The following is a 23,133-nucleotide window of genomic DNA, read 5'->3' on the forward strand; positions in this document are numbered from 1 at the left end:
TTGCTAGGTTCTCAGAATAGTATAAATAAGCAAAAAGTTATCAGAGTTGTATGTAGTTTTTAAACTGGCTGTCATCACTAATAATACCCTCCTTTGACATTAGCTCAGGAAGACAGGTATATTCTATTTGATGACTCCCGTTTCTACTTTTATGTCAATCAATGCACGTGACCATACTTCTTTGGAATCACAGGAATCTACTCATTGTTGTTGCCACCCAGGACAATTCCTTCATCAGACCCATTATGTACCATATGCGCTTGTTGCATCTGTCTGTGTCTTTGTTTTCAGCCCCAAGCCTACTTGGGTTTGCTTTCACATAAACGGCTAGTAATTTATAGAAGAAATGGAAAGCCCTATTAGGAGTAGAGGGAAAATGAAAATATACAGGAAATATATAAAGAAATCCTAGAATGCCTCTGTATTAGGATGGTAGCCTGTTTGTCAAATATTGTAGACTGTTGTGTGAACATGAGGAAAAAAACTGACTAGGTTTGCAGAATCCTATTCCTGAGTGCTGCTTATCCCACTTTAGTGAGAAACACTAATATCTCATCATGGCTATGGAAATTTAATTGGCTATGAGAACTAGCTGAATAGACGAAAGGATAATAGAATCAGGAAGTTGCAATTAGAAAGAGATCTGCATCTCTCTAGCTTCTTGAGTCTCTAACCTGAGAGCATGTAAAACTGTAACCCAAGTGTTTCTGCTTTGCGTTTTGGGAAATTTTCAAGGAAAAAGTATGAGCTATTATTTTGAATGGGAAGAAGACAATTGGAGTTCTTAGGAGGAGGAGGAGAATAAAGAACAATCTGTGGTAGAGCACAGGTCTCTCCTGCTAATGAACTTGCATTTTTGTTTTGATTAATAGTTGCAGACAGGGGGTGGTGGTGGTGGTTGTAGTGGTGTCTTGCAACTCCTTAATCCTATACTCTTGCACTTGCTAAAAACTGTAGAAGTGTACTAACTTTCCAGGGAGATTTTAAGTCCCTAGATAGTGAGGCTACCAGTAGAAACTGAAGCCAAGAAACTGAATAACATTACTACTCACCCCATCTTTAGACAATGCCCCATAATGTCAAGAGATAAGGGAACCATTTCTTTGTATATTGGATCATCTTGGGTACAAGAGGCAAGTCAATGCAGAGGATCTGGCAAGGCAGCTACCTCCATGGAAAAATGTGGAGGAATTTCAGGGTATGCGACTTGAATGGAGCATGCAAGAAGTCATTCATATCTTGGTGTTTGTTTTTGTGTTGTGAATGACATAGCCCACTATTCTTCATCTTTAGTCCAGTTGTCATAGATAATCATCTGAGCTATAGACATTCACTTGGGTAAGTCTCACTGCTTCCTTGTACTCAGTAATCAAAAGACTATATGTGATACCAATGTTCTCACCCTGAATAGGCTCTCTAGGAAAGACATTGCCAGAGCTTCTTATGGGAATTTAAACTCAAGATTTAGGTAATAAAGAGACTAGGTAGTGCACAAAATGAGACCTTAAAACTCTTCCTAGTCCTGGAAGGGTATTCAACAATAGTTGGGATACTGCCCAGTCTGGTACACTAAGACCAGAGAAACCATAAAACATCTCGAGCAGGCTCAGATTTTGGCAGCTGCCAATTATACCTATATGACCCTGCTTGGCTGGTTAAAACAGTAAGGAACATCAGAGGATAATTGCTGAAATGAAGGAAGTTGAATATGGTGTGTGGAATACGAATATGTGGAATGCTATCCTTAGAAAGGACATGAGAGTTGTCCTATCATGCAGCCAGGAGACTAATACAGTGTTGGTACTAGGAACTCTACAGTGAAGATAAGGAGAGGCTAATGGACCTATCTCTCCCTAAGCTATAGGAAGTCAAGGGTTGTTTAAGGGAGGGATCATAGGGTTTACCCTTCCTCAACGGTGCATAAATAGTTAATAGCTACTGAAAAAAATTTTTATAGTGGTATGGTTCACATGCTCCAGAAAATAAGCCTATTGCTATCTGTGGTAAACAGATGTTTGCTCATCTCCCTAGGAGAAAACACACTAAGCACAACAAAGCGATGTCTATTTATGCTGTAGTGCCTAACACATAATCCAGGTCCTAGAAAAAATATCATGTCCTCCACTGCATATGGGTAAACAACTGTTTACTTTATTTAATGGCATTTTCAGTACTGCTCTGCAATCAGTATCAGACTATCAGAATTCTATATGTATGTGTATGCATGTCTGAGTTTGTGTGATGTGTGTGATATGTATATGCATACATATATATGTGTATATGTATGATGTATGTGTGTGTGATATGTGTGTATGTGTATATATATATATGTGTGTGTGTGTGTGTGTGATGTGTGATATGTCTATATATGTGTGTGATGTGTGTATGTGTGTGTGATGTATGCATGGGAGGTGTGATGTATACATATGGAGGGTAGAGTATAACTCAGATGTTAATGCTGGCCTCCTATCTTGTTTGATGAATGGTATCTTGTTGTGGAGGGCATTTTTGAGAGGTAGATGTAAATGTCAAGCTAGCTGGCCCATGAGTTCCCATATAGATACTCCCCACTTTGTAGCAGTACTTTATCCACTGATATACATGTATACAGCCAGGAGTACTTTTATTAACCATTAATGAAACCAGACATGCTTTATCTTGGCATCAAGAAAGGGCATGGGCTTTGGGGAGTTATCTCATGATTAACACTCCAGTATTTTATATATATTCATGTGAAATTTGCTGTAACCCCTTGCATTCTACTAGGTAGAAATCGCTCCGTAGCAGGTATAGGGGTGGCTGAGGGGAACCAGATCAGTATCTATTTCGTAAGAAGGTTACTTCATGCTGTCATTCATATATATCCTTGAACATGCCCTGATTCTACTCCGTCAGGTCACTAAGCCTAGAATGCGTCCATTGAGCTTTAGATCTCAGAGTTGCTACAGAGATATGATAAGTACAATGAGTCCCCTCCTTTCCTTACCAAAGGAAAGACAGCTACGTGCAAATGGAAGCCAGCATGCTGAGAAGAGGCGTAGGAAACCCTCTCATCTCTCAGGCCATTCTGCCCTTTCTTGATTTTTTTCAGTGAACCCGATAATATAAAATGTTACGTTGTCTGCCCAGCATCAGGAATCTTTCAAGCACAAAAGAATGAGAAAAAACTCATGGACTGTGAGAAACAATTTGTAAACGATACATTTTATCAAATGTTATAAGGACCTACTCCTAAATATATCCAAAGAGGTTCCAAAACTTAATATAAAACATAATAAAAAATGAGCAAAGGTTTGGCACCTCTCAAAGTATACAGAGTAAAAACACACTCTATTTAAAGTATCTTTACATCACATACCATCCAGGAAATTAAAATGAAGCAAGATATTGGTACAGACCTACTAGAACTACAGACACCTGGATGTCAGTAACAACACGGTATATCCAGATAATGAAATGCTGTTCCAACCTAAAAACCTAAGTTATCAACCCACAAAAAGTTTATGTATCTATCTCTATGTAAGTATATTTCTATGTATGTGTGTATTTGTATGTATGTAACATATGCTTATCTGTCTGTCTATCAAATATCTCTCAGACAATTTTAAAAGCATCCAGAACAATGGAGATTTTAAGCCATCATCTGGGTTGATTCACAGGATTATGGTTATCAATATATTTATGTGAATGATTCACTGCATAATTTTGGAGAATAGAGAGACTACTTTCTATCAACACAACACAATGACAAAGTTCACATACTCTGTATCTTGAAGATAAGTATATAGATCTTTAAATTCCAACTAAGTCCAGAATTTCTAATGAAATTTAGACAAGGGGTATAATATTAGACAAGTTGTGTAATATTTAAAAGCCAATAACAATGGCTTCAAAGCCTGGAAGTAATGATTCAAGCTAATAGGGGTGGGGGAAAAACATGAGTTTTTAACCATAGACAGAATACTACAGGCAACTAAGAAAAGCTGAGCATGGGAGACACAGTCTTCTCCAGGGAAGAGCACACCAACACCAAACAGCCCAGAAAATAGACACATGAATAACATCATGCACTCTGCACTGGTTTTATTTATGTACTATATACAAATAAAGAAAATAATTGTTTTAGAGAACTCTGGGCCCATCAGCTAAGCATCTCTCCCCTCTATGGCTTTGTGCTTAGACTTGTATGATGAAAACCCCTTGAATATTACTCTTAAATTTCTAATGTCATTCCTACTCTTATAGTTATTTTAGAAGGATATTTTCTTTGCTGACATGACTTTTCAGAGTCTTGCCCCTTTCTGTCATCTACTTGCTTGCTTATCAGACAGCTGTAAGCTTTTTATGATTTCACCAATGTTACATCTTCTTTGTAGTATCCTGATTTCCAGATCACAGTCAGGATCTATGATTGCTTTCACTACACTTTCCAGCATCTCTGATTTGGAGGCCATTATATCTGACGACTTAAATAGACTCTAAATAACTTCAAGGGTTTTTCATTCATCTGTAGGTGGTCCAGGAGACCTCCCCTTCTTTCCTTAAAGAAAGGATGTGTGTCCTAGTAATATGTGAATAACAACATTTTTATTAGTTGTAGGGAAGGGCCCTGGGAGAGTAAGACAGCTCACCTCAGCATTCACTGTTTGTTTTCAGGTTGACCTGGGGTAAGGTGGCACAATGAAGTGGGGATGCTCTGAGGGTGGAACTCTGTGGCTGAAGTTCTTAAGGAGCCCCAGTTCTCGAGTGTAATATCATAGAGGGATTGTGAATAGATGATATATAGCTCTTTCATAATAGGTGACCCTGCTCAGGAAATGAGTGTCAGATCTAAGACACTTAGATTGTTTGGACAGATGGATGAGGTGAAGAGCGGCTGAAGAACAGGCAGGAAGGAGAAATGGATTCTGGTAAGTACAGGGTACAATAAGCAGGGAGACTTGTAAAGGAACAATTGATCAGAAAGGACTAAGTTAATCAAGTCTGACAAAGACCAAAAAACGGAGACTGACGGGTAGGGAAGAAATCACAGGAATTTACAAAAGGCCCATATACTTTTCAATCTGAAGTTATACAAATTATGGACCAAAGAGTTTATGAACTTTCCACCTAAGTTTCATATACTCTACATATATTCATATATATATATTCATATATATAGTATTTTATAACTCCAAATGATTTTTCATATACTATATCAATAATAGAAGTTCTAATATTATTCACTTTATTGGCAAATAAAAATATAATTCAAGAAAAAGAAAAGCAATAGCATATTGAATAGAATTACACTCATACATGAGATAAAGCTTTGTATGTGCTCTGATATTGTTATGCTAGTAAATTTTATCTTCATACAACAACCTTTAAAAGATTTATATTTCTTTAAGATTATCATATTTATATTAGATTTTTGAATTTAAAATGAATGATATAGATTATTAGTTTACTATAATATCCTGGATAATAATAAACAATCTTCCTTTAGTTCCTATTGTGTTGACATAAAAATAAATCAAAATAACATAAACGTATCCCTTGGGAACTTTATGCAGCAGCTTTAAATTCTATATTCATTAATATTTTCTCTTATATATCATAACAATAATGTATTTACAGGTAATAAAACAGATATAAATGGTCTATTCCCCTTACTTTCTAATATCCACTTAACTCTTGTTCCTCAAAAACAGTCCAAGAGCTTACGGTTCTAATGACTGAATAAGATAACTACTCAGATAACTACACACCTACACAGAAAAATGCATGTGGAAAATTAAGGTGACTTCTGCTTTAACTCACACTATCCTTGCATTAGCTTAAGGCTTTCTATAAACTAAAATATGCTACTTTACAGAGTCAGAAACCAAGCTCAACAAGGAAGAGTTAGCAGAACTACCCAATGGCTATTTTTTGCCACTCAGCACTAAACTGCAGTCTCCTGTAGGCCCCCGAACACTTCTTAGACTTCAAGCAAAACATAAACCAGGGCACCGGCTTCAAGAAGTGGAAAGACACCAATTCCATGTCTCACAGCTCTTCCTCTTAAAAAGAATATGCCCCAGGAGACCCCATGGGAAGGAGCCAGTCTTGCAAAGATGTCCTTTGCTAAATTTACAGATATTACTTATACCTAATGTCATAAAGTTAACACTGTGTGTGTGTGTGTGTGTGTCTGTCTGTCTGTCTCTGTGTGAGGGTCTTTGTGCAGCTGTGTAAGCCTGTGAGCCATTAGAAGCTACTTTTTGACATGGTCTCTTTTAAGGATGGACTTCACTTAATGGCCAGACTGACTGGCCAGGATTATAGAAGTTTGTTCCCTTTCTGTCCAGATTTTATTCTAGATGCCTGTGAACTGAACTCTGTTCCTCAGGATTTTGTGATAAGACTTTTCCCACTTAGCTATTTCCCTAGCCTCAGCAATTAATTTTTTTCTAGTGACAGAATAGCAAGTACTAAGTCATGAATATAAGAACTGGCACAGTAACCGTGGTCGTGGGTACAGAGACAAAGATCTTTGTGAACAGATCTTTGTGTTACATTATTGCCCAAAGGAACAAAGCAGCAGTTTTAGGAATTCTGACAATCAGAAAAATGTTATTTTTCCATACAAGAAGGCATTAGTTTTTGGTTGTCATTTTCTCCTTTAGTTCCTTCTCTCCTTCCCTCTCTCTCCCACTCTCTTCACCTCACTTTCTCTTACTAGGTCTCCTTATGTAATCCAAGTTGGTATCCACCTAGAAATCCTCCTGTGTCAGCCTAACCTACTTACTGAAACTATAGGCTTATACTACCCAGCCTGGACAAAACTAAATCTGTTACATTTACAGGCAAAACTCAACAAATGGGAATTAAATGAAACAGTAGAAGCAGAACAGCAAACTGCTTTGCTATCGATCCATAATTGAAAATTTAAACAAAATTGTGAATCAAAACTTAATATTAACTTATAAAAGTAGGACTTTTGGGCATGTATATTAAAACCTGTACTTATCAAGGATACATTGAATAGACAGCTATGTTAACCAGTTGGCAGACAGCTACTCAATTTTCTTTTGATTTCCCAACATGAGTCAAACAATTAAACATATGAGACACACAGTAAGCCTTATAAATATTCTGGTGTTACAAGACATTGTTGTGAATGGGAATTGTGACATTTTTCACATCAAAGAAAGACTCACCTGGCGAGATATGAAGGGGAACAGGAAAAGCTAGACAATCTATTTCTGAGGTATCTGCTACAAATCCCATTCATGTAAAGGGAAAGTGTTTATGAAGGTAAGGTCATTTTGAATCTAAGACAAATTGCTTGGAGCATTCCACCCTGAAAATATGCTATTTAATGAATATTACTAATATGTTAAAGTGTAGTATAATTCCATTAAAAAGAACAACTTTTCTAGTCTCTGGAGTGTACCACTCAGTTAAGTCTGACTCAGTTTGCCTTTCCACTTAACCTGCCATTAATTTTCTGGGCTGTAGGTATCTGCATGACTTTTGATTGTTTTACAGAAGTCAAGGAGAGGAATTTACAACTCTCAAATAAGAATCGGTTTACCTGTAAAATTGCAACCTCATTACGAAGCTGACTTTCTTGTTTTGTTGGAAATCTTAATTTGTCAATAATCTTAATAGCTACATCTCTTCCTGTTTTACGATGTTTACCTTCAAGATAAAAATGAGAAACATTAAACAATTAATTAATTAGCAAGTTAACAGTTGCAGTTAGTGAGAAGTGTTGGCCATTTAAACTACCTTGAAATTATGTTCCGTCGACACCTTTGACTTCCACAGTCCTCTGTTCTTGCATGCTGTTCTCATGGTGCTCATTACTCCCTTCGAGATGACTTCCCTTCATCAGCATATTCCCTCAGTTTTATTGTCTGACTTTCTTGAAACATCAATGCTCATGCCTTGACTCATACAGACTCTACCTGAACTCAGCAGTTTACAGCAGCAGCTCCTGATATAGTGAGAGCTTCGTGTAGCTCACTTCTCCGTCGCTGTGGAGACCACACACCTCTGAGACCCTATCCTCATTGTCTCCATCTGTGTACCTTCACACTTCCATTCTTCCTTGGGGATCTCCACCCTGTTACGCAGTCTCTCAAGTCCACCAGTATCCAATGTCCAAACCCCCTTCTGATTGCTGCTCTCTCTTCTTTCTTATCATCACCCCTGCCTCACCATCACCTATGTGCTGTGACATATATTTTCTACATTATTGAACATAATTTTAACTATGCAATTATTACATTGTAGAAAATAGATTAACGTGGTTTCTCTTATTATAGGACTATGTATTAAGGCATTAGTTACTACTCTTGTTTACAGTGATTAGTATTCATTATGTTTCCATAAAACAGTTTGATATTTTTAAAAGAATCAAGATCACTTTGAAAAATAAAGCAACTTAAATTTTGAAAATTCTGTATTTAGAGCTTTTGTAATTTTATGATGAAAAGTAAAAGTGTTAGACATGATTATTTTATAAAATACAAACTCAAAAAAATTACCAATTGTTAATTACCAAAGAAAGAAAAGTTAAGGTACCATTTTTCTATAGCAGTCAAAAGTTTAAAATTAAATGTTATGTAAAAGCTTGAAAAAATTGACCGAACTGTCTAGGATCTAAGTAAAAAACACCCACATTGACCTCGAAAAGCTAAAACATTCAGATGCTATGAATTGGATACACAGGGAAAATGTTAAAGTTCAAAGATTCCAGATTCACTGACACATCGTACCTGTAAGGATCGAGTCCAAGATGCTGACAGAATGGAACTGCTTTGTTCATAAACTACAGCCTCTGCGTTTCCACAACATTTTGTTTAAATACAAAAATTCAAACTACTGCAACACTGTGAGTAGGGTTTTCAAATATATATGAAAACAAGCTTTTCAGGAATAGGAAACTCTAAAAATCTATGAGTTTTTCAAAGAATGGCTATCTCACAAGAAGCTTCTCTGAAGGTGACTCCCAGATACACAAATAACGTGTCTTTTGCTTGTTTATCATTTTCTCAGAAATATAATAACCCAGGTGCCTAAACTTTTAAGTTCATAAAAAACATTTATTAAACCTACTCACCTCCATAAACAATTCCGAACTGTCCAGAACCCAGAACCTCATCCGGGAAAATCTGATAGACTGTGCTGATATCCTACCGGTAGATATCCAGAGGAAAACAAAGATAGGGAGAAGGCTTTAATCCTGTTACACTTTACAATTATAATTACTATTAGCTGATTGAATAGAAATATAATTAAATATTCCAAGATTCATTTAACACTTGTAAATGTTGGATAAGATTTCAATGGCTATAACATTCAAATTGCATTCATATAATATTTTGAAAACTATTCTGCTCTTAAGTACTTGGGATATGGTGCATTTTAATAGAGAGAAGGGGAACCTCAAACCAATCAATGGATTTTACTATAAATATCTGAAAATATATTCTTATTTCTACACTAGTAATTTAGAAATTTCATTAACTATTCCATGGCTTCATCACATGTCTGTAACAATCCTGCTTCACCTTCAGGCCAGGACAGTCAGGCTACTCCTGATTGTTTCATTTCTATAAGAACCTAAGCAATAGACAACCATTCCAGGATTCCCAGTTACTACATAAATAACCCACACAGAGTGCCACTTGGAAATGATAATCGCTGGAGGGAGGGTGAGCTAATTTGGGTTTCATATTGCACCTTCATGGAAACATTACAAAGTTTTATCTTTTTATTTGCATGGTATGGTGCATTCTAACACATTTTCCACTTATTTCAACTTTATAGCTCTTGATTGTTAAAAAAAAAAATCAGCCACACTCCCCTGTCTGTAATCTACTCTCACCACTGTCCTTCTCTTCTCTTAGAAAGCAACTTGGAAGCTTGTATACCATGATCCCTTTGGAACATTCAGAAGGTGAATTCAAAGCTCTCTTGCAATGGAAATCATTATTCTGGTTTTTTGTTTTTCCTGCAGCCAAGCTAACTAACAGATTCTTTAGAACTTCTTTGAAAATTCACTTCAAAACTTTCAGTGGACAACCAAGGTAAAAGGCCTCTGAGATCCCTGGGACTACCCAGGAAGCATTACAGTAACCTGTGTTCCCCAAGGTCTTCTCTGTCTAAACAAGGGCTGGTGAACCCTGCAGTCTTGAGGCCTACATCTCAGGCTGAACAGTTCAAGCGTCCACTTAACCTTCACAGTGAAGTTGCCTCCCTGTAATTTATCCTTGCCTTTGTTCAGCTTAAACAAGTTCATCAAGAGTTCCAGGGACACGAGCAGTACTGAACAGACATTGAAGGAGTTTGGTTTTGGATAAACAGCCTCAGGTCACTGTAAACAGGAGGGTACACTGCTCTGTTCGGGTCTTAGGTAGAGCGAGCAGTTGATGCTGTTGGTTACAGCACTGAGGTAGGAAGAGGCATTATGACATTTTGAGTACTGAGATAAAATCAAACAAACACAACCTCAAATGAAACATCTCACAACGTGATCTGTAGCCTCTGAAATCTGAAAAGTCTGCTGACTGTGGTTCCTGATTTCTGCAATGTCTTTGAGCTCTGCATTGTGGCACGTGTATGTGACTAAGAATATTTACAATCCCTTTCATTATCAGCAAGCCTTGTTATCAAGGAGGTAAGCAATGCATGTTAAAACACGTCTACAAATAAAAACTTTATTTTACTGCATCTATTCTACTGTGCAGTACCAACCATTAAATTTCAAGTATCAAGTGTAGATCAGTGGCACTCCTAGCTGTCACTACCAAGCCTGCCTCTTGGTAAACCACTTATCCTATTTTGATAAAACAAAACAAAACAAAACAAAACAAATCCCCCCCAAACAAACATACAAAAACAAAATACAAAAAAAAACAAGATAAATGATCATACTACAACTGTCTTTTATTACAAACAGTGTTTGGTACTATATTATAGAATATAGGAAAATCAGTAAACTGATTTTGTAAAATATCATGAAAGAAAATAAACAGAAATTTAGATAAATAAAAATCTATCATGTGATACTTTCTATTTTCCAGAAATCACATTCTGAGAGGTATATTAATAGACACAGACTTACCACATTTTCCTGAATCTGGCTATTCGAAACGGAAATGCTCACCGAAATATCTTCTGGAAGTGCATGTTTTAAAAAAAAAAACAGACATAAAATAGTAAAAATATATTAAAAAATCCCATTGGGCTACATTTATATTACTATATTATATTCATCACAGCAATTAGATTTTTCTGCAAAGTTTCTATTAAAATATATTTGTTCCCTTAACATTAAACATTGTATCTACAATTTGTTTTTACATATGCATTTGTCAGTACAGAGCTCAGACTAAAGGAAGACTTCCAACTCTGGCTGTCCCATGCAGCAGTTCTGTTAGCTAAGAGACCATTAACTTTCTAGAGATGAACTGTTCCTGTTAGAATGTGGGCAAATCATTAAGGGACGGGGTTTTCGGAGTTAACAGAGAGGTCTTCGAGTAAGTGCTTAGTTTATATACAGATACATTCTTTTAGACAGAATAAGCACATATCCTATTAATATACTGGCTGAGGAGAAAAAAGGTAATTATGACAGATAAAATCTACTATAATGTTAAAACAGGTTAATGTGCAGGTTGCATGCTAGAATTTCAGATCATAATTTCATATAGATACTCCTCCATTTCTTTAGATTCCCCTTCAGCACGCCATCGTGATTACACTCTGGCTGACCCTCTCTTACTAATGCACAGAAATGTCTTCCTGGGATAAGGTCATCAAGTAGGAACAACGGTTTATACCACGGGTACAGGAGGAGGAGGGAATCTGTGGCAAATACATCTTGTTCATATCTGTGGCAATCCAAGTGACGCTCAAACTGACTGTACGGGTTCTCTTAGGAACAACAACTGTGGGCACCTTTGGTCATACAGTATATAGGCTATGCTTGGCTTTATAAAAGTTCTACTATAAAATAAGTAAAACAGTTTAATAAATGAAACATTTTAGTAAGCATAGCAGCTTCTCTTCAGTGATTCCTTGTTGTGCCACAAACCGGAGCCAGCACAGTGAGTCTCTTTGGGGAAAGCAGGAGGTTTCCTACTCGACCTTCAGGGGCCCGAGTATATGTATGTACCCCGTGACAGACTGAAGTATATGTATGTACCCCGTGACAGACGGAAGTCATTGGACTCACTGTGTGAGTTGGTTCCGGAACCCACAGAGGAGCCCTTGGGGATGACAGGCATGAGAGCGTGCTGGATGGCGACCTCCCACATCCTCGCCACATCGGTACCGATGCCGCTCGGGGGGACGCTGTTGTTTGGTGGGGGGCTTGAAGGGTTGACCACGTTTTCTCCCACATAATACACTACGTTTGCTGTAGTGATTTCAAAACAATGAGGGTTAGCTCCAGTGGGAATTAATGCTGAAGGTTTTGCTGGTTCCAGACATAAAATTTCTGATAAAGGAATTTCCTGTGGAAGACAAAGTATGATAAACGTAGTTAGCCAAACGCATGTCAATTATTAAATAAAACCCATGCTGTGTAAGAAAGGAAGTTACAAATAGAATATACAGACATTTTATAACATATACAGTATGTATAAAATGTAAATTTTTATAACAAGAGGCCTTATTACACTTTCTGAGAAATTTCCCTTTTCTCTCCATCTTTTCTTTCCTTCCTTCCTTCCTTACTTCCTTTCTTCCTTCCCCCTTTCCTTCCTTCCTTCCTTCCTTCCTTCCTTCCTCCCTTCCTTCCTTCCTTCTTTTCTTCCTAATAGAAGCTTTGAAGCAAATTATAATATTTTCTAAAATGCATTTGGTTATTCATGGCTGCTTTTTATTTCAAGTATTTCTTGAATTACCACATTCAAATATACTTTGATTCTATATGATAATATAATGTAGCTATATAGATGAGTGTTCATTGAGAAAAACCACAGTAATTTCTTTACAAAGTAGTTTTGTTTTTAAATAATTTGCCTGAATCACTATTACTCATCCTCGAGACAGGATCTCTTGATGAACTCAGGGCTTACTGAAAGGCTCCAAAAATCTGCCTCTGTCTGCTGCACCTACATTAGGGTTTTAAGACATATTAGACTATGCCTGGGTGATGATGATGATGACGATGAAAATGATGATGACAATAATGCATTATGAAAATTTAAACTCAGATCCCAGATCCCCAGGGTTATGTGGTGAGTAATTTATTGAATGAGCTATTTCTCCCAACCCCCAAACTAATTATTTTTATCATTTAAGTATTGAAAACCTGAAGTGCCACACATACTGTGGGATGCAGAAAGTAACTAAAGTAATAACTTAGTTTTTCAATTAAAAATGTAATAACCTTTTCTTTGGTGTCACAGCTGTGTAACAGGGAGCATGAAGGATCACAGGGACTACACTAGATACTACACGTATATTACTTAACGTAGAAAGGCAGACAATTGATGATAAATGCAGGGATGTGATCCTCTTAACTGCTGGCAATGGCGGAGGAATGGTTCTTTCTACCTGCTAACATGCAGTGCTGGTTGTCTGAGGATGTGAGGCTTTCCTCTTAGTCACTGGTTGTGCCCACTGACTCTCTAGTAAAACCAAGCAACTCTGCTGAAATGCTTCCCTTAGCTTCCCTCCATCTCCTTCTCTGTCATCCTGCTCTTTGGCATCCCTGGGCCAGAAGCCGTTTGCTGGCAACAGTGAGATGGCACATGAATCGAGATGTCACATCTGAATTTCTACAAAAACTGCACACCACCAATTCAAAGCGCTCTCTCTCTCTCTCTCTCTCTCTCTCTCTCTCTCTCTCTCTCTCTCTCTCTCTCTCTCTCTCTCTCTCTCTCTCTCAGGATCCCAGGAATAGTCACACTGCTGGATGTCGACCAACTTCCAGATTACCTTAAGGAATATCATGAAGCAAAACTGAGAGAAGCCGGCCTCACCTTGTAGTACCGGCTGCCTGTGTCGTTTTGGAAGAGTGTGATGCTTTTGCTGTCCAGTCTCCAGTAATGCCTTTTCCTCTGAAACAGAAGTTACAAAACGTTAAAAGTCCACGTGCTTTACAAAAACAAGTGCAGTTTCTCAGTGGGAATGTGATTTTGATGGTGAAACATTTAAGGGCATTAGGCCAAAACAAATCACAATTTAACTCAAGAAGCTATTTAATGATCCCACTGTGACAAGTTTCTATAGGTACTTTTAAGACTGTGAATTATAACAGAGACACTGGATTAGCATCCTGGGAAGTACCTGGTCTGCCATTCACATACACACAATGAATAGCAAAATACTCTCGTTATTAACATTTATTCACTTGAAAAGCTAAAAGGAGATTTTCAGTCTACAAAATACCAATGCTTATAGCAGGTAGAAAGTTTGTATGCACTTATCTTTCAGAACAGGACAGCCCCTGAGATTCAGCTAGGCATTTTCGTTTCTACTCCCCATAGAACACTGAATGCTACATCACTAAGTAAGTTTCATTAGATGGAAGGCCATGGCTCCAAGTTTAGACAATGCACTTGACACTTAACATCCTCTTCAGCTGGCCCCTCAGCTCATCACTGTGACATAGTCACTGGGTTTCTGCTCTCTCAGTGCTCTGCCTTTGTGGGCATGTATTTTTGGTGTCTCTCACAACCACTTTTAAACCAAACATTAAATATGCCCTAAATATTTCCCAACTGGCCCAAGGAGAAAGTTATAGTGTTCACTTGAGTCCTGAACTAAATTTTTCTCTCCCATAAGAAGGTATGAATTATAAATGACCAAGTAAGGTACACATGTCTCTTTATCTAAAGATGTGGTGTAAATCCTATTGGTGGTTAGAGATGGGAAAACAGGGTACAAAACTCTTACCAAATGTCGATTAGTTAAACTCTGGACCATGCCTCTCCTCTAGCCGTATACACAACAATATTATTTAGCTGTTTGGGTTCTACTGTCAAGAAAGGAAACACACTACAGGGTTGTCACACACCTGCGTGGCTAAACTTTTAAACAAAGCGTTTAAGTCTTGAGAAGATATAATAGTCAGCAGTGCTCTCTCTCACTTCCCAAAAGGCACAGTTTCTTTGAAACCTCTCAGCCACAGAGGGACACACTAAAACCATGCAGTACTCCTGCCACGGCTGTCCTTAGAATGATGCAGATATTCCAGTTGTCTGCAGATTTATTTTTTCTGTACTGGAATTCCTTTGTACGGTTTATTCTAACCCCAATACCTATTCATCTGCATCAAACATCCAGACATCATGTGCTCTGCTGACCCATGCCTGTGCTAGGAGGTCTACGCCCCAGAACTCACATATCCCACAGTCCCCCAGGACATCAGATTCCTAGGGAGCAGCTCTACCTCCTTACCAGTGTGTCCTTGCTGGTGTAGTGGACCATCCACCCTTCCTTCATCACTGTGCTGCTTCTCCTCTTTGTGTGCTTGACAGACTGCACTACCCTCATAAGCGGTATGTTGTTGCTCGTAGAAGGGCTTGAAAAGTCAAAATATGTTAGCAGGGAAATATTTTCACATTCAGATCTTCTTTCCACGAGTAAAAGCTCATTTAAACTATTTCAAAGCACAAGTCAAAAAAATGCATGTCTCATTTTCAGTGAAATGTACTGTCAGAGGTTGATGGCTCAGAAAGGGAGTTTCTTGGGGGAGTGACAGGTACTTCAGACATTCACTTTAAAACTCCCTAGGCAGAGTCAGACACACAGAGATTTTCTTATTGATCTTGATGGCTTTCAAAGTTTTAGGAAAACAGCAGGGTTTACTGTCAGCATGTTGAAGCCACAGTATTCAAAATCACAGAGGAAAGTTTGCTATACGCAACACACATGATAATGATAATTTATAGATAATGTACTTCTGTACAAAATTTTCTAAATGATTTTTAATAAATAATAAAACAAAACAAACTAGAACTTCCCAGATGAATTTATTCCTAGTCTTTTACATATCTAGTATTCATGGGATTATTCTCCTTCGCTTTTTTCTCTTTCAAGTGACTCTTTCTGTACCTTTCTCCTCTCCCTCTCTCTTTATCCTTCCCCTCTGCTTCCCATGAATCCTCAGGTACAAAAGAACTGTAGGCTCTTCAAAGTCATAAGACTGATGATTTTCCCTACTAGAGAATGCTTATTATCCTAATAAATGGAAGACATGTAATATACCTGTGCACGATCATGGTTAATCTCAATGTGTTAATGAATTTGCCATTTGTAAAATGGACAAAAAAATTGTCAGTAGGGTTTGTAATGTCAATTAGTTAGAGCGGGAAACTTTTTCCGTAAGGGATCAGGTCAAGAGGATCTTGGGTTTTGCAGAAATCACCATTTAAACATTGTGGTGTAGAAGCAGCCACAGACAGCATGAACAGGCATAGCCACAATAAGTTTCAATTACATAGCAGGAAGCAGTTCTATGTGACCTGCTGGCCATGCTGGACTGACTACTAATATGAAAAGTGAAGATCACCCAGGGCTAAAAAAATAAATGTAGATAATAGGTAGAAAATTACACATATTTCTGAAATAAAATGAAGAACAATGAGGTACACACAGACTGTGATATGTATAATAGGGGTCAGCTTTAAAGTAAATGATTTCTGCTGCGTCTGACCCCTGAATATTACATTTCCACACAATGAAATCTGAGTTAATATTAACTATTAACTTAATAGTGACCGCAGCAAACATGTGTATCCCTCACACGCAAAGGAAATGGGTCAACAGATAAATAATAACAGGTCTGAAACAAGCTCTTCTCCCAGGGCAAGCAGACCTCATTGCACAGGCTTCCCTGTACAGCGCACCGCTCTTCAGAACAGAGTCAGGGACACTCGGTTTCTTTTGTAGATGGACACATCTAAGAGCGTGAGTCCCACAGGGGTTCTGACCTGATGGTTCTGTTGGAGTCCTCCTGGTCTGCGTCTGGATCCTGCATCTCTGCACCGTCACTCTGACCCTCCGCCAAAGCCATCTCAGTGTCCTGGACCATGGCCTCGTCCATGTCATCCATGAGTCCACTGTTCCGTTCGCTGTCATTGTCATCGCTCCCTTCTTCCATGACAACATCAGACTCTGCCCCAGGGCTAAGCAATTCTGGAAAATTGTTGGACCCAAGAAGATAAGTCTGGACTCTTGGAGCCGGTGCTCAAGGCAATCCAGGTAAATCAATTACGGGTCACTCCTTCACACCACGAATCAGGTGAATCTCAGTATGTGAATATATGAACAGTAAGCACGGAATTTCACAGCCCGATGCTTGTTTCCCATTCTCCAAGGCAAAAACACATTAAAAGCAAAGAAGCTCTAAAATGAGTCCCAGGAAAACAGTTCGGGGAGGCCCCATCCAGGCACAAGTGAATAGAAAACTAAAATATTTCATTGGGTAGGCCAGCAGAAAGGCAGACATGTGTGCATGGCCTTCACATGGAAAGGGGGTCACCTAGAACTACTACTGCAGTTAACGTTTAAATCATGTGTCCTGCTATACTGAACTGTTCTCATGAGATTTAGTTTTTAAATACCTAAAGTGTTTTGCTCATTTTAAAATAAGAAAGACAGATCAACCAGAGACTGCGAGCCTCTAAATCGGGAGGTCCCCATTTTACCACACTGCACTGACTACATGGGATACTGCAATCTTCAAGTTATCAACATCACAAACTTCTCCATGTCCCCTGGGTTCTAGTTGTCAAGTCCAATTGGCATTTCCTGGGATGGAAAAAGAGTCAATACCACAAGCTTCAGAAAGTGGGAAAATCGCCAAGCTTTCAACTTTCTCACTTAACTGTGGACCTCTATGCTGGGAATCTGTATGCATAAGAATGTTTTCCTAGAAAGTGACCCTTTCTGCTTTTTTGCCTCCTCCTATGTCTATTTCTTAGAGGATAAATGCAATAATGCATCCTTTAGCTTTTTATAATGCAAATATCTGCTTATCTCCTTGAGTTTCCATAACCGGAGGATCTGGAAGTCTCTTGGCATGAATACCGAACCAAAACAGTTCACAGTCTTTGGAGAAAGTTAGCCTGGGTCCTAAGTCACAGAAGAAAGGTGACAGCCTGTAGGACGCGACCTAGGGAGAGGAAGTATATCAATGCTAATTCATGCCATTGCACTGTTCTCAAGAAGATGGTCCAAATACTGGAGGAAACACTTCCTGCTGGCCAAATGAAAGATCTTCCTCCTGTTGTGGATTCAGTTTCACACCATGTATATACTCAAGGCAGCAGCCTACAGAGGTTAGACGTCTGCGGCTGTTCACTGCCGGCCCAGTCTGTGCTCTTTCCCTTCATCAGCAGGTAGGGACAGACGTCAACTTATGCCTCAGTGCTTCAAGGAAGCAGGGCAGAGAAATTGCACGGGAGCACTAGTTTGTAGGTATGCCAACAGGGAAGTTCGGAACAAACTGGGCTTCGGGAATGAAATAAGAAGGGTGGACAATGCAAGTTTTCAATATGAATTGTGTACTCGGTGAATATGTATTATTATTATTATTATTATTACATCAAAGGCTCAGTGATCTGGAATGAACCATTGTTTATTTGAAGCCGAGTTACAAATTTCTCACATGAAAAATGAAAGAGAAAACCCATGATAGATCATAATTACCACCTTCTGTGATTGGCATGCAACACAAAACGAGGCTATGAGTTGTACCCTACCTCCATTGATGGTCACTTCGCCCAAGCAGTTGTTTGGTACTTTTGGTGCACAGCGTTTGTGACAGTTGAATCGGCAATCTAATCATGATGATTTTAAAATGAAACCAAAAAAAAAAAAATTCATCAGACAGAAACAATATAGCAACATGAAAATACAGCAACCTCAGCTCATTTAAGGTTTAGCATGGCCGGTGGCCAGTGCCTGGTGCCCAAGTGGCCCTCACCTTTGCACTGCAAACCCTGCCGGAAGAGGCCCTTGAGGAGCTTCTTACAGAACTGGCAGACCGTGGGCCGTGTGTAGGAGTGGATGACAAAGGTGTGTGGCACCTTCACCTTAGACATCAGGAGCTTGTCGAGCTGAATCGGCCGTCCAACATATGACTGAGAATTTGACCTCTTCTCACGACCGATAAATGACTCAGATGGAGACTTTTGCTATTTTGAGAAACCATAAAGGACGATAAGGTGTCAGACACTTGAACTTGATTTAACACTATTTTTAAGTTTCATTTTGTTTCATTTGATCACTGATACAAGGCATCTGAAAGTAGATTTCCACTGATTAATGTAGAACTTCTCTCATATTTGAGTTACTCTGTCTAATCTGAACCAGGAGACTGCAGACCTAAATACATGAATTCTGATTTCTAGGACTTTTAAATCATTTCTCTCCTTTTCTTTTTCTCTTTAAGGTGTTGATTTAATTACTTTTAACATAGAAAAACAAAGCTGAAAGAAAACAAAGAACGTTCCTTAAGCCCACTTCTGTCTTCTCTCAGGAATTTTCTAGATCACTATATTCACATGGCTAGAGGTGCCATCAGCTCACAAAGGTAGAAAAGGAAATTTAATCGCTAGACAGAACTGCCTCTGAAGACACCTACAGTTTCTTTGAGTTTCCTTGAGGGAAAAATTAATGTGATTTTAAATAATTTCTCAATTATATAAGAAGGGAAAGGGCTAAAGTGAGGTAACCCGTCTTAGAATTAAGAAATATAGGGACTAATGGGCTTCATGAGGAACATAAAGACTGGTATTTGGGGTAATAATAACACCACCATGCTTTACTGCCTATCACTTGGGAACTAGTTAATAAATCTAGTATTTAGATTTTAAAACTGCATTAACCAAAATTTTAATACCTTTGAACAATTTCATGAACATGTACTTGGGAATATTAGAATGCATTTATTTGGAATAAAAGAACATTATTACATGTTAACAGCCATTATAATAGTATAGCTAATTAGTCAAACTCATACTCTACCTGCATAACTGCTCACTGCCTTAAAAGACGTCCTAGTTAGGAGAAGCTCACATACCAAACTTACACATTTTAAAATAATTCTTTTACGTTAAATGCTAACAAAGACTGCAGCCAAAACGACGTTGTGCTTAATCTGCTGTAAGAATCCTGTTTTTTTTTTTTAATCTTGTCAGGCTAATTTGAAAATTGGAACAACTATTGACAACTGAGAAATTAAATTCCACTCGCATAAAATCATCCATTTTAGTCTCTGGTTAACCAAAATCCAATGCCACTTATTAGTCGGTGGGGAAATTAATTTGTAGACACACTAGATGCAGCAAAATGAAATATACCATGAGGATTCTGCTTGGAATGTTAAAACCACAGCTATATTCATAATCAGAATTCAATGATAGAAAAATAAACACATCCTGATGGCTTAGAAAGGGCCTTGCCTTCTAGCCCATCTCTGGTCCAGTGACTCCACTGACCCATAGAATCTCTATCTAGGACACTGAGTGGCCACACTCAGCTGAGATTAGGTGGAACATTCATCCTCCTTCCTTTCTTTAATTCTAATCTTATCATACTTATGCTTAGTTTTGCTAGAGCTTGTCTGCTTAAGCCCCTCCTCCCAGAACATCCTCATCCTCTAGGATCTTAGTCCTCTGGTATAGACCCGGATCCCATTAGCTCTTCCTTGTGCCCCCATTCAGTCTTTCTGTCTGGCCCATCTCTCCTCTGTGAGTATCCTCATGCAGAGCAGTCCTCTGCTAGAAATCACATAGCTACCACTTGTGGCTGTGACTTAGAAACCAGACAGCCACCACACTTGGTTAGGACCCAGTGTGTGCAAAAGCAAAAAGGAACAGAGGACCCACCCAACAAAGATAAGATATTTACACAAAAATTTTTCAAACATCCTATCTCCAGACCCTTAGATACTATTAAAAAACACAAACACATAAACAATCAAGACAAGATGCTTCCTCTAGAGGCCAGCAACCTGGTTGGGTAATTCCTGAGGAAAGAAATTTAGCTGAAGCACAAGACAAGGACTGCAAAATAGTAATTAGGAATGTGTTCAAGGACTTTAAAGAGGCTATGAATAAATGATAAAGACTGAAAACACAGTTGAAGAAAAACAATGCAAACAATTTAAGGCATGAAAGTAGAAAACGCAAACTGGAAATGAAACATAGGATATCAAATTAAACCTCAGAGATAAGCCTCACCCACAGAGTATAAGACATGGAAGAAAGAATTTTAGATGTTGAGGATAAGGTAGAAGAAATACTCAGTCAAAAGAAAATTAAACATAAAAAAGACTGAAGGAAACATCCAGAAAATATAGGACACTACAAAAAGACCAAATCTATAACTAATAGGAATACAGAAGAAACACAAGTCAAAAGCACAGGAAATACTTTTAACAAAATCATAGAAGACAATGTCTCTGATTTAATAAAAAGAGATGCCCCTGAAGGCACAATGGGCACTCAGATAAACAAATATACAGGACAAGAAAAGAAAATCCAACAATACAGAATGATCAAAATACTAAATGTACAGAACAGATCATGGATATTAAAAGCTGCAAAGAAAAAACACCAAGTTACATAAAAATGCAAGCCCATTAGAAGATTGCATGGATTTTCAGTAGAGATTAGGAAACCCAGAAAGATCCTGGACAAACATATTACAGCCTCTAAGAGACCAGAGATGCCAGTCCAAACCACTAGAACCAGTGAAACTATCAATCACAATTGGCAAAGCAAGGGAATCATCTCAGGACAAAAGAATCTGAAACAATATCTATCTACTTGTCTATCTCTGCCGGAAGCACCAGAACGAAAACTTCAGTCTGAATTTGAGGCTAACTACACCATGAGGCCAGGACACAAGGGGTAAATAATCCCAGAACAGTTAGTAAAAGGAGGACAGAGGTCTCCCACACAACTATAGGAAAATAACAGGAATCAGTAATACTTCTCATTCATACTCTCAATATAAATGGCCTTAATTCCTCCAATAAAAAGATATAGGCTAACATAATGACTTATAAAGCAATAATTAATCTTTCTGCTACATCCAAGAAACATACCTTACCATAAAGAATGGTAATCCCGTCAGGGTAAAAAGCTAGAAGCAGTAAGTAGATCCCAAAAGTGAGCAGGCTTAGTTATTTTGACACCCAACAAAAATTTCAATATAAAACTAATCAGAAGACATGGGAAATGATACTATATAGTTATTAAAAAGGAAACATGCCAAAAGGTCATTACATTTCCAAGTTATTTATTCACTGAACAAAAGATCGCCCAAGTTCATATAAGAAAGATTACTACAGCTGAAACTTACACATTGATACTCACACAGTGATAGTGGGTGACTTCAATACCCAACTTTCACCAATAGATAGGCCATCCAGACAAAAACTAAACACAGGAACAATGGAGTTAAGTAATATCATAAATCAAATGTACCTAACAGCCATCTACACGAACGAACACTAAAGAATATACTTTCTTTCTAGCAGCTCAAGAGACATCCTCCCAAATTGACCACACACTAAGACACAAAGCAACTACACACACACACACACACACACACACACACACACACACACACACACACACAGAGAGAGAGAGAGGGGGGGGGGAGGGGAGGAAGGGAGAAGGGAGAGAGGTAGAGGGAGGGAAAGAGGGAGAAAGGGAAGGATGAAGGAAAGGAGAAAGGAAGGAAGGGAAGGAGGGAGGGAGGGATGGGAAGAGAGAGAGAGAGAGAGACAGAGACAGAGAGACAGACAGAGACAGACAGACAGAGACAGAGAGAGACAGAGCATTCCTGTATTCTATCTGAACACAGAGTTTAAAGCTGGATATCAAAAAATAAAACAGGAAGATGAACAACTCACTACTGAATGAAAAGTAGATCAAGAAATATCAAGGAAATTAAAAACTTTTTACACAATGGAATATTACTCAGCTATCAAAAACAACGAGTTTATGAAATTCGTAGGCAAATGGTTGGAACTGGAAAATATCATCCTGAGTGAGCTAACCCAATCACAGAAAGACATACATGGTATGCACTCATTGATAAGTGGCTATTAGCCCAAATGCTTGAATTACCCTAGATCCCTAGAACAAACGAAACTCAAGACGGATGATCAAAATGTGAATG

The 23,133-nt window shown here is 38.3% G+C and overlaps 1 protein-coding gene across 2 annotated transcripts in view; it reads right to left on the minus strand.

Moving 5' to 3' along the window:
* Prkd1 (protein kinase D1) overlaps window positions 1-23,133 on the minus strand; it is a 313,382-nt gene that overhangs the window by 35,635 nt on the left and 254,614 nt on the right. For both annotated transcript variants that reach the window (NM_001412095.1, NM_001276715.2), the window contains 9 exon segments: window positions 7,562-7,668; window positions 9,095-9,167; window positions 11,102-11,154; window positions 12,215-12,494; window positions 13,971-14,048; window positions 15,391-15,514; window positions 16,926-17,130; window positions 18,699-18,776; window positions 18,923-19,133. In NM_001412095.1, coding sequence (NP_001399024.1) covers window positions 7,562-7,668; window positions 9,095-9,167; window positions 11,102-11,154; window positions 12,215-12,494; window positions 13,971-14,048; window positions 15,391-15,514; window positions 16,926-17,130; window positions 18,699-18,776; window positions 18,923-19,133 — 1,209 coding nt within the window.

This window comes from Rattus norvegicus, chromosome 6 (genome assembly GCF_021556685.1).
Source record: "Rattus norvegicus strain SHRSP/BbbUtx chromosome 6, alternate assembly SHRSP_T2T, whole genome shotgun sequence".
NCBI classification, from domain to species: Eukaryota; Metazoa; Chordata; class Mammalia; order Rodentia; family Muridae; genus Rattus; species Rattus norvegicus.